General features: G+C 43.1%; 1 protein-coding gene across 1 annotated transcript in view; it reads right to left on the bottom strand.

Annotated features, from left to right (window-relative positions):
- Positions 1–10,127, bottom strand: part of bmp5 (bone morphogenetic protein 5) — a 132,465-nt gene extending 122,338 nt beyond the window's left edge. The window contains exon 1 of the mRNA XM_060852788.1: positions 9,300–10,127. Coding sequence (XP_060708771.1) covers positions 9,300–9,711 — 412 coding nt within the window. The 5' untranslated portion in view covers positions 9,712–10,127. The remainder of the gene's footprint in view (positions 1–9,299) is intronic.
- Between the last annotated feature and the right edge of the window lie 5,643 nt (positions 10,128–15,770).

Below are 15,770 nucleotides of genomic sequence, written 5' to 3'. Positions count from 1 at the left end.
GACAACCTCCAGGATATTGATAATGAGGAACTCAGAGATGGCAATGGACTTAAGAAGCTCAATACCATCCTAGACAAAGCAACCTATTTTATTGTCATTCCATCCATAACCTTGAATATTCACTCCACTCATTGATACATTAGCAGCATTTACAGCAATGATTTGCTGAGGCTCTCCCAACACCTTCCAAACCCAAAACCTTTGCCACCTAGAAGGACAAAGGTGAAAGATGCATGGAACAGCAGGACAGAAAATTTCCCTCCAAGGCACACACTTTCCTGACTTGAAATTGTGTTGCTGCTCCTTCACAGCAGGGTGTCAAAATCCTGGAAGTCCCTGCCCACAGTTTTGTAGGTGTACCTACACCACATGGACTGAAGACAGCAGTCCATCACAACCTTCTTAAAGCCACAGGGAATGAGTAATAAATGCTGGCAGAGCCAGTTAAATCTACATCCTCTGAATGAATTTTAAAATGTATCAAGAAAGTGGAATATTCTCCAAATTGGCACCCGGTCAAGCTATCCTGGATGATTCGAGCTGTCTCCACCCTACCAACAATGGTGTAATATTCCTCTGGTCAATACATAAAACCACATCTTAAAAATGATTACGCTGAGTTTCCTATGCTTGATGTTTTCATTGAGATCATCAACTTCCTTTCAGAACTGCCTTAAAACTCTGTCAGAGGAGACATTTGAAGGGGAAGTCAAACAGATTTACATTCGAACAATTCACAATAGTCTGGGGAATATTTGCCCTCTCAGAATTTAAAACCATCAGGTGAGTGTTCAACATGGCACGAGCAGGACATTTTCCTTTCATACAGAAGCCACTCTTGTGACTGAGTCAATATGAGGGGAATGGAATATTTTCCACTTCAGGCTCTCAGTCAAACTATCCCAGATCAGCAAAGCTCTCTCTGAGCCAGTAGAATAAACCTTGAATAGTTCCCTTTTTGCTATGGACTTTTGTGTCACCAGGAGACACTTAGCAATTGCCCAATCCCCCTACAGTTGGGCCTCTAACTTCCAGTACAGAAAGAAGACTTTCATTCTATAAAAAGATCCAAATTCAAGAAAGCTGAAAAACTCATTCAGTGCAGCCCTGTGAAGATTAATCTTTCCTTTATTAAACTCAGTTTGTGAAGCTCGTTCTACGTTTAGTAACTTATTCACAGCATTGCTATGAATTGCTGCTTCAGTAAATCCAAAATTCAGAGGTTCAGAAAAACAGTTACGAATGCAAAAAGAAATTGATATGCTGTGTTATGTGGAAGTAATAAGTCTTTTTATGAAGACTGATTATACAATTCTCAAGATTTAGCAGAAAGGTTATTCATCCTTGTCCTATTCTCACACCAACAAAACTGTCTGAATATTAATGTAATAAGGTTATTGGCTGTTTAGAGCATTTTGCAATGAGACAGCATGATCAAAGTGTTGTATCATAACCAAATTGTAAACTTTGTATTCATTGCTATTTATCCTGTGTACTCTTTCTTGTAGTTAATGATGCATTTGCATGTAGCTGCTAAAGGTCTCAGAAATAATAATAATTATTTTAACTGCTCCACATCACTTCAAAACGTCAACTGACAAATGCTAAAATAGCAAAGATCTGCAGTTTAAATCTTTTCACATAGTCAAACAGTAATATCAAATCAACATATTTTAAATGGTCCATAAAGTTCAATGAAAACTTCCGAAAATAGCAGTAACCTACAGTAATTTTGTTTTCCCTGTGCCAGATGTATTTAAGGGAAATCTAGGCAAACACATGAAGGAGAAGGGAATGGAAAGATATGCTGGTAGGCATAGATGAGCTGTGGGATGAGGCTCACATGGTGTATTAACACAAGTATAGTTCTGTTAGGATAAATAGGACGCATAGCACAGATACACCCTCAGTCATATTAAGCAATGTGATGTTACCTTTACTGTTAACCAAGGTCCCTAGTGAACAACTGGCATTAAAACACATCAACAAATTGAGAACAAAGAATTCATTTTATATTAAGCCCCAAAGGTGAAAATCTTGCAGAATTCTGCTGACAAGGTCACAGAGGTCACAAATAGCATGGTTTCAAAAGTAAACAGCACATATATTACATATACATCTCAGCCAAGATTTTCTTAAGTCACTATTAATTATGTCTTTGATTATTACAACATTTGCAGATGTTGAAGGAGTAAAGGACTGGCATGAGTCTATCTGGTTATCAATTTCCTTGATTCCTTTAACTTCTGGATTGCACGCGATATGAAAAGTCATCAAGTGTCGAACTCATTAAACAGTCAGCCAGTAAGAAAAGAAACTACTCAACAAACCAACGGACCAGTGGATGTTCAAGTTGAAAAAATGAACTGGCACCAAATGTTCGAAAATAAAAAGGTGGCCAAGATCAACAAGTGATTGGACTCAGAATGTAAAAGAAAACAACAAAGAGACTTCAAATGGAAGCAACAGAATCTATCATATTTGGGCCTGAAGATTGCTCTGTGGGCAAATTGCACCCAAGTATCCACACTTAAACACTCCTCACCTTAAGAATAGGGTAATTTTGTTGTCCAAAATGGTTCAAACGCAATTGAAGCAGAGAAATAGACTTCAAGGTACTCAAGTGGAAAAGTATAAATCTTGGAATGAAAAATGATCTCCATTGGAATGAATCTCGCCAGTACAAGCAAAAGACATCTCTGTGTCCTCTAGCTTTGTTAAATCTCTCAGCTCTCAGAGTCTAAAATATCTCTAGTTTCTTCCCCTTCACAGATGACCGATTGATGAGATAAGACCCGAAAATAAATGTTTAACATGTCGGCCCCTTTGGATGAGATACAGTAAAAGCAGAAGTGGTTGATCAGCTCCCAGATAACCGAGTCCTTGTGTTTGGGAAGGAGGCAGAGGCATTGAACCATTTGATTGTTGTCCCACAGTTAAAATCTGTCCAAAGCTGAGAAGATATTGAAATGGCCTTGCTCAAATGAATGAAACTGATTGGTGACCTATTGACTAGAAGTCTGCCACCATAGTGGACTCTCAGGCCCATAACCCTGGATTCACATTCCGAGAAGGAGATAACGTGGAGGGATAGAGTATGCAGGTTGTCTCTCTGGAGATGCTGGCCAGAGCCCAGCCAGGTACTGGTAAGAAAGTGTGTCTATCACAAAGGCTGCAAAGCTGAAGTGCTGTTGATGCAGCATCAATGGAGCAGGAGGACTCTGGTCTCCATCAACATCAGAGATTTGCTTTCCCCCAGTATCTGAGTCAACGATGTTCATCAACAAAAGTATTCTCTAGATAATGTTAAAAGGTGAAAGAATCAACCCGAAATTTGACGTACATTCTTGTAGCAGTGCTATTATGCAAATTCTATCAGGTTTTTGTTATGGATAAAAGAACTGAAGAATTTATGATGACACATTTTTGCCTTGATTTACTAATATCCAATGATGTAATTTTAAAACTACAATCTTGAGCATTTGGATTAAACACCAATGCTCTTTGCAACAAAACCTTGTGGTCTGAATTTAAAACAATGCTGAAATAAAGAGGAAACGGATTTGCATTTACATAACATCTTACCCATCCTCACAGTGGTAGCACAATAGCTCACTGGTTAGCACTGCTGCTTCACAGTGCCAGGGATCCAGGTTCGATTCAAACCTTAGGTGATTGTCTGTGTGGAGTTTCCACTTTCTCCCTGCATCTGCGTGAGTTCTCTCTGAGTTCTCTGGCTTCCTCCCACAGTCTGAAGGTTGCAGGCTAGGTAGCTTAGCCATGGAAAATGTAGTGTTGCAGACATGGGGTGCAGTGGTAGGTCTGGGAGGGGGGTGGGGGAGGATGCTCTTTGAGGGGTCAGTGTGGACTCGATGAGCTGAATGGCCTGCATCCACTCTGTCGGGATTCTAAGATGCCTCAAGGTACTTTACATTCAATATAGTTGAGATTTGAATGATTATGCTGTCTTGGACTGTGCCTTTAAGTCCAGGCTAGAATGTAGGGATCATGTGACTGTTCCAAATTCTGCCTGGCAAGAAACCTGGCGAGCTAAAGGGCCTGCTGAGCAAGGTGTAAGGTTCTCACATGTGGGAACAACAGGCAAGGGCGGCTGTGCTAACAATAAGTAGACTTACCAACTCAAGGCTTTTGGACAGAGGAGAAAACAGAGTGGAAAAGAACAGCTATTGGTATGGTCAACAGAGAGAACAGGCTGCAGAGTCTGCAAATTTCCAAAGACAATAGAGGCCATCTCCTCCTTGTAATGATGAGATGTAATGCAGAGCTATTTATGGAATCTGCTGCATTTGTCCTGGCATGGGTGGGGTTAAGCATAGCCATCTGAGGGGGCTTTCCTGCTGGCTGTGGATTTTGGAAACTCTGAAATCTGAGTGAAATGCCTGGAAGTATTCATGCGAATTTCTTACTTGGTGCAATGGCAAAACAAATGAATCCATTGGAAGCTTGAAGTGTCTGTGAACGGCTGTGAAATGTAATTCTGTGGAGAACATGGTAAGTATAAAAGAGGAACATTCCCTTCCTTAAGTACATAAATTGACTGCAAAGTTAGAGTTTATGATATTGTTATTGGTTGATAATTACAGGAAAAATCCAAGAAGTGAAATTTTGCCATGTCATCCTTTTCAGTTATTAACTGTTAGTTTGAATTTCTTTTTAAATATCAGTCTCTATCAGATTACAAAGTACTGTTGAAGTATAGCCATTATTATAATGTCGTTATGCAGCAACTAATATGCACATAGCAAGTTGCCACAAACAGCAATGTGATAATCATCAGATAATCTGCCAAACGTGGTCAGTTTAGGGAAACATATTACCCAAGACATGATCAGGCCTGCTCCTTCCAGTTCCACATTGGAAAACTATAATGAACAAAGCTTTTGTTTAGGCCCCTTAAGAATGATTGATAAGGTCACATGCAGACTTAGTGATGTTAAAAGCAACAGACATAGCAACTAATACTGTTCAGGTGGAGCTGGGGAGCCCAACCTTTGGAAAGGATCCATAAACAGACTTAAAGTCCTGCATGTACATGCGGAAAGTACCTCATACACATCTTTGCCGCCGGCTATGGTCACTTACGCTGCATCCTTTGTCAGTGAAGCAGGTAACACGCTTCTAGTTTAGAAAATGTGCCCAATGCTCTTTGCCTTATGTAGATTAGGTACAAACTCACTGAGTTTCTCGACCTATGCATCCACACACTAAGTCAATAAATCAGCCTTAAAAGCTAAATAACCGTTTCAATGTTGCATACAATATAAATAACTCGCACTGGCCTTATTTCATGATTAGGAGCTAAATAACTCAACAGTTAGTTGTAAATTTAATATGTTACTGTCATTATAGTATAAAATTCATTATATTTGCAACAATTTTGATTGCAAGACCAAATATTTACTGTAGTTTGGATGTCATTGCCAAATGGGTAATCAATCTTTGAAATGTAAGCCAGCTTGTGTGCATGTATCTGTGCAAACAAAACTGTACAAACTTATAATTTTTGGGGGACGGTTGTATGAGCTTTACCGTTTGCAGCAAGTCCAGGAATATTGAGGTCCTGATGAATTTAACTTCAAGAACATAATTACTTCTCTTTCTCACCTGCTGTTAGGTGAGAAAACAAAAATGACAAGGGAACTGCCAGAGATCGTTGGGGAGCCAAGCCAGAAATTTGGCAGGAGAATGGGCTACAGAGCAGAAGAGGGTCAGTCAGCCACATTAGCTGCAGGTTAGAAAAGGAACGCACATGCAACCGTTCAATTTAAATTGGACTCCCGATCGAAACAGTACAATCACAATGTAGTGTGGCAAAACTCCAAGTTGGGGCACTCATGCAGTGCACTAACTATTGCTAGAACCCCTTAATTTAACATTACTTTTCACATTTTCAAAGGCTTAACTGTCACAACTTAACACCTTAATGTCCTTTCATTCATTAAAGGTGGGTTAATATCAAGGCTGCAGTTCATTTGACACTTACTAAATCAACACTGGCCTCAAAACTTCTGTAATGGAAATGATCTCTGCATAAAAACTTGAGAAATAATAAAGCTCATTAAATATAATATGTGGAATCACAGAAACAGTACATTAGCTATTGGATTACAGCTCCTGTTTAATAATTGTCTCGTTGTCTTCAGTAACTGTAATTAGTTTTTCTATGCTTACATGCAAATAACTACTAAAAGTTATAAACTCAATCAAGGTATGATTACCTCTTCACCAATATAACAAGATCTGACTTAAGGACCATTTCTGATAATCAAATGTAGCTGCTTTGTCACACAGCCTTTTTTTCAGTATTGATTAAGTTCTTAATAGTAAAAAACAATTTTCAATATAACGTTCTGATGGTGAAGCAACAGAGATGAGACAGCTCTAGTCAACAGGAATGTTTGATTTGGAGTTAGTCAGCTACAAATAACATACATGTAACACTGCATTAACAACTCATTTCATCAGCATTCATTCAACTGCGAGCTTGGGAATATGACATTTAGTTTTGGAAATGTATTACTAAGCAAACAGCTTGTTGTGGAACTGTTGCGATTTATATTTCTGACAGTATAAAACTGAGCAAAATGTGTTTCTTATTTTACGTATCTGTAATCATGATACTAGACAAAACTACAGCAACACCGGTATCCCATAAATAATTCTTTTCAATAAAAAAAACTCCCTAGATTTTCATGGCATTGCCCAACACGCCATCCGAAAGTGCAATTAACTATATCCAAAGTAAAGGTGTTAATAGTGTCGTGAGTAAACTACATGCAGTTATATTTTTTGCCAAGCTACTAAGAAACTTCACGTGAACAATTTGCTGAAGGTAGTGAGCAAATTTCCTGGAGGTACATTATATCATCTTACAGCAGTTAACAGCAGTTTTATGTCAGGCTTTGACAGCGTAGTCAGACACAAAATTGTTTAACTGTGAGAATAAGCAAAACGATGTTATGAAGTCCCCAATAAATCAAATAAGAAATTCAGAAGGAACCTCCTCAGCCAGCTGGTGGAAAAGAAAGGGGGGGGGGGTACTTGAGCCCAGCAGTATTCATGCCAGTTGAGTAAATTTAGAGGGAGAGGTTTTACTGCCGGAGTTTCATGAGGATGGATGGGAGGAGAAATGCCAGCATGGACTGTTTGGGCCGAACGACCTGCTTCTGTGACTGTACAAACAATCGAATTATCTGCAGAACAAGAAACCAAAATCGCACTGGAACATAACCCTTCAATAAAATGTGCAATTCGCCCACTTTGAACGTTCCATTTCAAAACTCTGAGATAATTACGGGGGTTTAACTTCCGTGAGAAGCAAGGGCTGGTTGCAGGAGTTTCAATATTCAGGGTGTAATCAGTTCCTGCCAAGTGCTATTGAACTGTTCGTCTCTGCAGAATTCGATACTCTGAGATCGAACGAGTGACAATAAAGAATGTGGAATGTTTCCCTCCACCTGCCGATGTACAAAGGCTTAACCTCCTGTAGCTGCAGGGCTAATGAAGCAGCAGCAAAATTAAACTTTCCTTAAACATCCAGCCTCCGCCTTCTCTGGAGGATTCATGGGAAATAATTAGAAAGGATTCAAAGGGTCACGGCTGCCCTGAAACCTCCCGGGGAGCCTTTGTCCGTGCTTCATAATTGACACCTTAGCGAGTTGTTTTAATTTTAAAACTAATACAGGGACCAAATGACGAAAAGGGTACGTTTACAAAACGGGATTAAACGCATTATAAAGCAGCATCCGATTGACTCGGAACTGGCTGCAGTCATCCTGATGTTAAAACAAAACGTTTCGTGCACAGTAGGTTTATAACAATTTTGCTGGGAGTGAAGTTGCTAATTGAACTAAGTTGTATAGACACGATATTCTAACATATGTTACCACAGAAAATAGCAACCCTGTGCCAAGTTATGCCTGTAATTTAATATACATGGACTGGGAATGAATTAATGTTGTTGTTAATTTAAAGGCTGTTGTTTCAAAGCGGACCAAAGATTAGATGAAAGTGGATTTCTCTCATTCATTATTACACCCAAGCATGGTGTCTAGGCGAAGGGAGGGAATTTGCTTTTGGTGGGGGTGAAAAGGGGAGCTTAGTTTTAAGCTTTGTGTTTCCACCTTGAATTATTGTCCCTGGCGCTTATGTGCAGGGAGCTGGCTGGTGACATGAACTCTTGAGCTCGGTGCAGTGTGCTCACTTGGGCAGAGGTGGGGGGGGGGGGGGGTGGAAAGTCGTTCTGCCTCCGAAACTAAAAGGCAGGAGTATCTGGGATGCTCTGTCAGCCATCTGCCGCAGGCGGTTCACGGCCTTTGATCCTCCGTGCAATCCGGCTGAGCGAATGACAGCAGCGCACGCCGAGGGAAAGGGATGTTATTAGACACTGGCTCGAATGAAATGGCAGCGTTTACCAACTTCCCTCAAGCTGTCGACTCCGTGTTTGCTCAGGATGAGAAACAGGGGGATCGCCGTTTGAATGGCAGCTCGTTAAGAGCTGCAGCTCAATACAGGAGCCGGTACAGTTCATTCAGTCTCCCTGCAACACCGTTTGTTTACCGTTCAAACCAGCTGGCTAAAATGTCACTTACAAAACAAAAACACCTTTAACACAGGCTTTAGGCTTCTTGTTGAAAGGAATGTTTTGCACCTCCCTTTTGACACGGGAATATCCCGGTGGGAGGGGGATTTTTTTTGCAGGATTTAGCGATTCGCGCTGAACTTTGAAAAGAATTAAAACAATGAGCAGGTTTAGGCAACGGATCTGCCAAACCTGGGCTGAAACTGTCGCTCCGAAACTGGGGGGGGGGGGGGGGAGTGAGGGGACAGGGGAAGGAGTTGAAAGTCGAAATTAATAGTCACCGAGAAAGCTCATCTATTCCCAGTTTCTGTGGCAAATCTCTACTCTTGGATGGATTGGGTGCAGGGTCAAGGGTACCCTGATGCAGTTTTCATGATCCCGTAGATATGGGTTACTTTTTTTTGGTGGGAGGGGGAACAGTTCCTTCCAAACTGGGGAATGTACCTTCACGTTGTCCCTTGGTGTTTGGAGTTGGTTAGCGGGTCAACATTCGGCCAAAATTGGAGGGGATTCTCTCGACCTGGGAACGGGGAGAGGGGTTTCAGGAGGGAGGTAGTTAGATAAAGCTCAGCCCAGCATCAGGAGCGAGTCCAAGACTTAAAATTATTCTCTCCTGTTAATTATAAGCCTCTTTGAAAGAAGCACGTTGGTTTAGGGGAGGCATCGCGGAGTTCCCAGTCAGAAAGCGAGCGCTTACCCAGGTTAACGAAGCTCATGACCATATCGGCGTCGTTGAGGAAGTTGGTGTCGTGCAGGCTGGCGAGGGGAGGCCGCTGGGTGCTCAGACCGCTTCGGTAAGGCACCGAGCCCCGGGCCGCACCACGCTCCGGCTCCTGCTCACTCGCCATCGCGTTGTACAGGTCGAGCATGAAGAGCGGGGCGGACGAGCTGTGCTTCCCCACCGAGAATGGCCTGGGCCGGTGAGGGAGCCCCAGGATTGACAGGATCTCTCTCTGGATCTCCCTCCTCTCGTGGTTCCGCAGGCGCCGGTAGATGAAGCTGGAGTGGACGTGCTGGTCGGCGAAGTGTCCCTGGCCAGGTCCCAGTAACACGGTCCAGATCGCCAACAGTCCCCCCGCCACTCTCCACCAAGCTCCCAGGCTGTCCATTGCACTTCCCTCCTACTCTGGGGGCACCTTCTCTCCCAGTTAGAGCTTTCTGCCGGTCAGTAATTCCCAGTTTTCCTGATGGTCAGGTCCAGGGCAACTCCGGAACTGAACTGTCAACAGCCCCAGGCAAGTAACGTGTTCATGTCGCCGCTGGGACACTGTGCATTGGTCGGATTTTTTTTGCTTTTAGTTAAAGCTTTCGAAATTGCTGGTCTCCCCGTCCGTTTCCTCCTTTAAGCAGAAGCCCTCAGTCTGGAAGTCTTGTCCTCTGGTGCCCTGTCCTGGAAGATAAAGTGGAGAAGGAGAACTGCGGGACTGAACGTGTTACAGCCCCTGTCTGTCTGTGTGAGCGTGTGAGTGAGTGAAGCTTTCTCTCTCTCTCTCTCTCTAACTCTCTCCGCCTTTAGCTGGCGCTCTCTCCCTCTCTCTCCCTTTTCCCATCAGGACATACAGCATCTCCGCAATCTCTCAAATATCCCTCTTCCCATTTCACATCCTGTCCAAATCATTTTGTTCAGTTCTTTCCAAAGTGATACCTGGCTTTGCAGCTGTACACTCAGGGGGAGGGCTGTATCTGACCAGCTCGTCCTGATGATTGATGGTCTGATCAACAGAGTGGAACACTGTAAGCTTTCAGATTGGCGTAGCTCGCCCGGGGGGAACTAGAGACCCCAGGAATCAAGGGCTGTGGTCCCCTAAGGGACTGGGACAGTGTCGGTGCTGCCCATATCCCTCCCTACCCCCATCCCTGGGCACTGTCTGTCTCCAAATCCAGCGGGCACCATCCGTATTCTCCCACCTGGTCCACATCTCTCACCTCGGTAAAGGTGGGACCTATTCGGGACAGTGACGGGCAGGGGGGTGTGGACGGACGCCGTCTGAAATTGGGAGGAACTTGTGTATCATTCCTGCTCCCAACCATTCCTCCCCACATGGGAATCTTTGGGATAGAGTTCGAATTACTGTTGGTGCCGCTATGACCGGCGGATTATGGGCTAACACTACGGGAGAAAAAACCCCTCCAGAAACTGTGGAGACCAGGGGAGAATCGACCTGCCCATTGACAATTGCTGAGCAAGTTTCAAAGTGCATTTAAACTGTCCGGTCCCCTGGGAGATTCTGCCTACTGCTGGTTGGAGGAAGACTGCCTTTCTTCACTCAACACAAGGGACGCTAATTCAAGGCATGTTTGATGCACTGTTTCCCAAATCAAATAAAAACCAAAACTTGACACGGTTGGGTCCTGTTTTTCCAGTGTCACTTGGAGGAGTGGACGCGCTTATGGAATATGCTTTATGTTGGCGGTTAACCGCTTAGTAAACCCGCGTCAGGTTAAATACAGGAAGGAATAAACCCTGTTGAACAATGTGAAAGGTTTAATCACATCCTATTACACTGTCAATCTGCGCTAATGTGGAGGAGACGGTGTTGTTGGACTGGGATGAACAAAGTTAAACATCGCACAATACCAGGTTATAGCCCAACAGTTTTTTTCTTGGAATCACTGGGAGCAGCTCTCCGAAAGCTAGTGCTTCCAAATAAACTTGTCGAACCAGAACCTGGTGTTGTGTGATTTTTAAATCTGCGCGGAACACGGCAAATTCATTCAGTTGGGAAACTGAGTGACAGCCAAACCATCAGTCAGGGTGCAGTTTCCCACCTGTTTCTCTGGATCGTGACTGTGAGGGCACAGAGGCACCAAGACTATGGGGAAAGAGAGCGGAGTGGGACTTGGATTCGGGCGGGATATCTCTGCTTGGTGTTTGACTTCATGTCAAGCTGCCACAGAGATCTGATTCAGAAATCCCAAACTACAAGCTAGCTACAAAGCTTTCTCCGTCAATCGATTGAAAATGGCTTGTTCCAATTTGGCTGTAATTATTTTTACCTCTCTGTGGATGGAAGAGATAAACAAAACAAAAGCGGATTTTTAACAAAAATACCGCGTGTTCCTTGCTGAAGACTGATTGTTAATCTTGGATTTTGATACAGAAGTGGGGAGAAGTTGTTGCCTTTTAAAGTCCCTTTATTTAATTCAATAGCTGACCAGTATTCAAAAGGCATTATTTAGGTGAGCAGGTGGTGAGTTTAAACATGTAAGCACAGTAGGTTAAAGCTGTAATAGGGTGATGAGCATTTCATTAAATTCAGAGTTTCATTCGTTAAACTCTCTTAATGTAACTCCTTATCTCGGTTATCTCTCACAGCTTACTGCCCTCCATAATCTGAAAATGTCTGATTTAAGACCTACAAATTTATATGGCACCAATAGCTATTTGTTGTCATGTAGGATGTCTAGTTACTTTCGGCCTCGGATCTTCAGGTGACTGTTTTAGATGGCTGACTTTGGGATACCCAACAATGCAGAGTTGCTGAGCATAGTCTAACTGGGATCTTGGGTTCATGTCCCACTACAGGTGACCCCACTACACTACACACACACCCACACTCAGATAGACCCTCTCTCATATGCACACACACGCACAAACACACACACTCAAGTGCACATCCTCTCACAGGCATATACTGTACTTTGTCACACTTGCGCACATATCTATCAGACAGTTCCCCATACACTGTCCCTGTCTCCCACACACACACACACACACACTCTCCCCCCCACATACCTTTTCCCCCTCTCTCACACACACGTGCAGACACACGTACATAAGTCAATGGGGCGTATTTGCATTTTCAGATTTGTATTTGCAGATACATTCCATTTTGTACAAAAAGCACACAATCTGTGGGCAGTCAGTCCAAGTGACATTCTATAATTTCCTACTTTGGGAATAGAACCAGTCTGATTCAAGTTTGGGAAACAGACAGACTCTAACTTCACACCTTTAATGCATTGTTTGAGCTGATATGTCACTTTTTCTTATATACTGATAAAACCTTAAGTTATCTCAGAGCTGTGACTTGAAAGAAATTCTGGGTTTTACATATTAATCACTCAAAACTTGCATCCCCTTTCTAAGTGATTAAAGACTTAACAGCAATCTCGGTTTGTTTGATATATCACATCAGTTTTATGACACTTTGATCTTTTACTATGTGTCCTATGATCTTGCTCCAGTAGCTACCTGATGAAGGAGCAGTGCTCAGAAAGCTTGTACTTTCAATTAAGCCTTTTGGACTATAACGTGGTATTGTGGGATTTTTTTAACTTTGTCATTAAAGTCATTCTCCTTTTGTCTGTCATTTACTTCCTCTCAGTGTTCTTGCTTGGTCTGAAGACTCTGGGATCTTTTACACTGACTCTGCCTGCACCTGGGTCAGTCCAGAACAATGCTCTCTGCAGGAACAGATGTTAATGTTGCACTTCTTCATGTCAACTTTCAGCACATCCTTAAGGCGGTCCTTCTGTCTGCCTCTGGTATGTTTGTCACATCCTTTGGAACTGAAAATGTGTTGCTGGAAAAGTGCAGCAGGTCAGGCAGCATCCAAGGAACAGGAGATTCGATGTTTCGGGCATAAATCCTTCTTCAGGAAGGCTTCATCCTTTGGAAGCCTGGTATCTGATGTCTGAACTACAGGAGATACCAAATGAAGCTGATGGTGGATGGTCTCTTTCAGGGACACCCATAATAAATAACAGTTCCGTGTTATTTCTGACCTTGACATGTAATTACTATAATAAAATACAGTAAGGATGGCAGGCCAGGTGATGTGTTGCAGCTTTAGGATGTATGAACTAGTGAACATTGTAAAACCACAGCCACCACATCCATGGCAACTGATTGAGGAAATCAGCTCCGAGTTAATCTACTGGAGGCGGTGGGTGGGGAGGTAAGGAGTGGGGGTGGGTTGTTGGGAGTAAGTTACTTGGACAGGTTGTTCCAAGATATAGTCGCACTCTTGGACTAGGTACATCTGGTTTGGTGTGTACTCTGGGGACTGGAAGGCATGACTGTAAGTGATGGTGTGGGAACCCAAGAGTTAGCAATGAAGGAGATTCAAGTTCTGCAATTATTCATAAGATTTGTGGTTCTAACAATCTATGGGGTCAAGAGAAGGGTCCACACAGGAGATGAGCAAACTGACCATGGCTGTGGTATAAGGATCTGTTCCAGTGGGGGAGTTAAAAGGTACATTGATTTAATAGAGGGATAGATGCTACTTCACCCAACTGGGAGTTTGCATCCTGAAGGCCATGTTGCCTGCTCAGTGCCAGAGTTAAGGGATTGGAAAATATAATCATTACCCCTTGATATTCAATGGGATTGCTATTGTTAAATCCCTCAGTATCAAAGTCCTGGGGGTTAGCATAGATAGAAACTGAATTGGACCAAAAGTTTAAATGTAGTGCTTACAAAAACAGATCAGAGTTTCAGAATTCTATCCAGTATCGACAAGGCACAAGTCAGGTCTGTGTTGAACAATCTCCATTTGCTAGCTTAATAAGCTCCACACAATCCAGGAGAAAGCAGCCTGAAAGATCAGCACTCCTTCTAATAAACCATAAACATTCATTCCCTCTACTATGGATAGACAATGGCATCAGGATGTGCTGAAGTAACACAGCTAGGCCATTATTACAGCAGCTTACAAATCCATGACCACTGTCATCAAGAGGAACAGATACATGAGAACATGACCACTTACAAGGTCCCCTTCAAGTCAAATACCATCCTGACTTGAAATCGTATCGCCATTCCTTTAGTGCTGTTAAGTCAGAATCCTGGAAGTCCCTCCCTAACAATACTCTAGGTGCCCCTTGTCATCACCACTTCCTCCAGGGTAATTGAAAATGGCCAACAAATGCTGACCTCTGCCAGTCACACTTGTGTTCTATAACAAAACAAAATGGCACTCAGGGAAGCCTGCAACCTGAAAACCCTTCTGCACACTCCACCTTAGTCCCCAGCCAGTGGGAATGAGATGAAACTGTTCCAATTTGAATCAAGAGTCACAGTGACTTCTGCAGCAGGCACCTTCCAAGGTGAAGCAAGTGAATTTCGCCTTTCCGCAGTTTACAATGCACAAATGTAACCGGACTGGTGAGGAGGGAGGACCAAAGCTCTCTACCAACAGTAACATCTACAGCACATTCTCTATGGGCAAAATGAAACAAGACAAAGGAACAGTAGGTTTCAGCCACATGGCAGACCTATGTGCCATAGGCTCGCCCACACTGTACTGAGGGCTGAAACACAGAACCTGGAATCTTTGCCAGTACAAAGGGATTCTACTCTATCAATGTAGACCTAGTTCGCAAATTTAAGCAGGGTATCATTCAGGTTTGAACCACTTAACCTGGTAGTGTTTGTGATTCATCCTGTATTGGTCCCCTCACCCGAGGATCTGATAGTGCAGGAAGAGGCCATTCAGTCCATTGAGTCTGCACCAACTTTCCAAAGGTCATCCTACTGAGAGACAGACCCCCACCCTATCCCCATAACCCTACATTGATCTTGGCTAATCCACCCTGCCTGCACCTCTCTGGACACTAAAGGGCAATTTAGCATGGTCAATCCACCTAACCTGCACACCTTTGGACTGTGATAGGAAATCAGAGCACCCAGGAGGAATCCCACGCAAGTAGTCAGCCAAGGTTGGAATCAAACCTGAATCCCTGACAACATGAGGTAGCAGTGCTAACCAGTGAGCCACTAGGCATTCCATAATCCCAATCAGACCATAAAGTTTCAAGCTATCAATAGACTTTGTGTTCTCTTGAGGTGCATCATGACACCTCTTCAGAGCTGGATATCATGCGAGTTAGCACCATGAGAAACACTATTCAGTGAGTGATTGGTGTCTTCACAATGCCTCTGTTCTAAACTGTTCTGAAATAGATTTGCAATCTGTTGTACGAATAGTCATTGAACCTTAGAGTTGGCTGGTTTGTGATCCTGACAGAGTTGGCCTGCTCATGACCCTGATATTTGTCCTCCTATGAAGGATGAATGTTTGACATTATTTGGGAAGAAACGAGGTGAGGAGCAGAAGTTCTGAGACCAGCTCATCAAGGAGGATTTAACCTAATCGTCTCCTCTATCCACAATACATCAACAGTCCTGCAACCCTGGCCACTATCCTAACCATACATTCTT

The sequence above is a fragment of the Hemiscyllium ocellatum genome, chromosome 3, assembly GCF_020745735.1.
Source record: "Hemiscyllium ocellatum isolate sHemOce1 chromosome 3, sHemOce1.pat.X.cur, whole genome shotgun sequence".
Classification (NCBI taxonomy): Eukaryota; Metazoa; Chordata; class Chondrichthyes; order Orectolobiformes; family Hemiscylliidae; genus Hemiscyllium; species Hemiscyllium ocellatum.
This window is presented reverse-complemented; position numbering and strand designations above follow the sequence as displayed.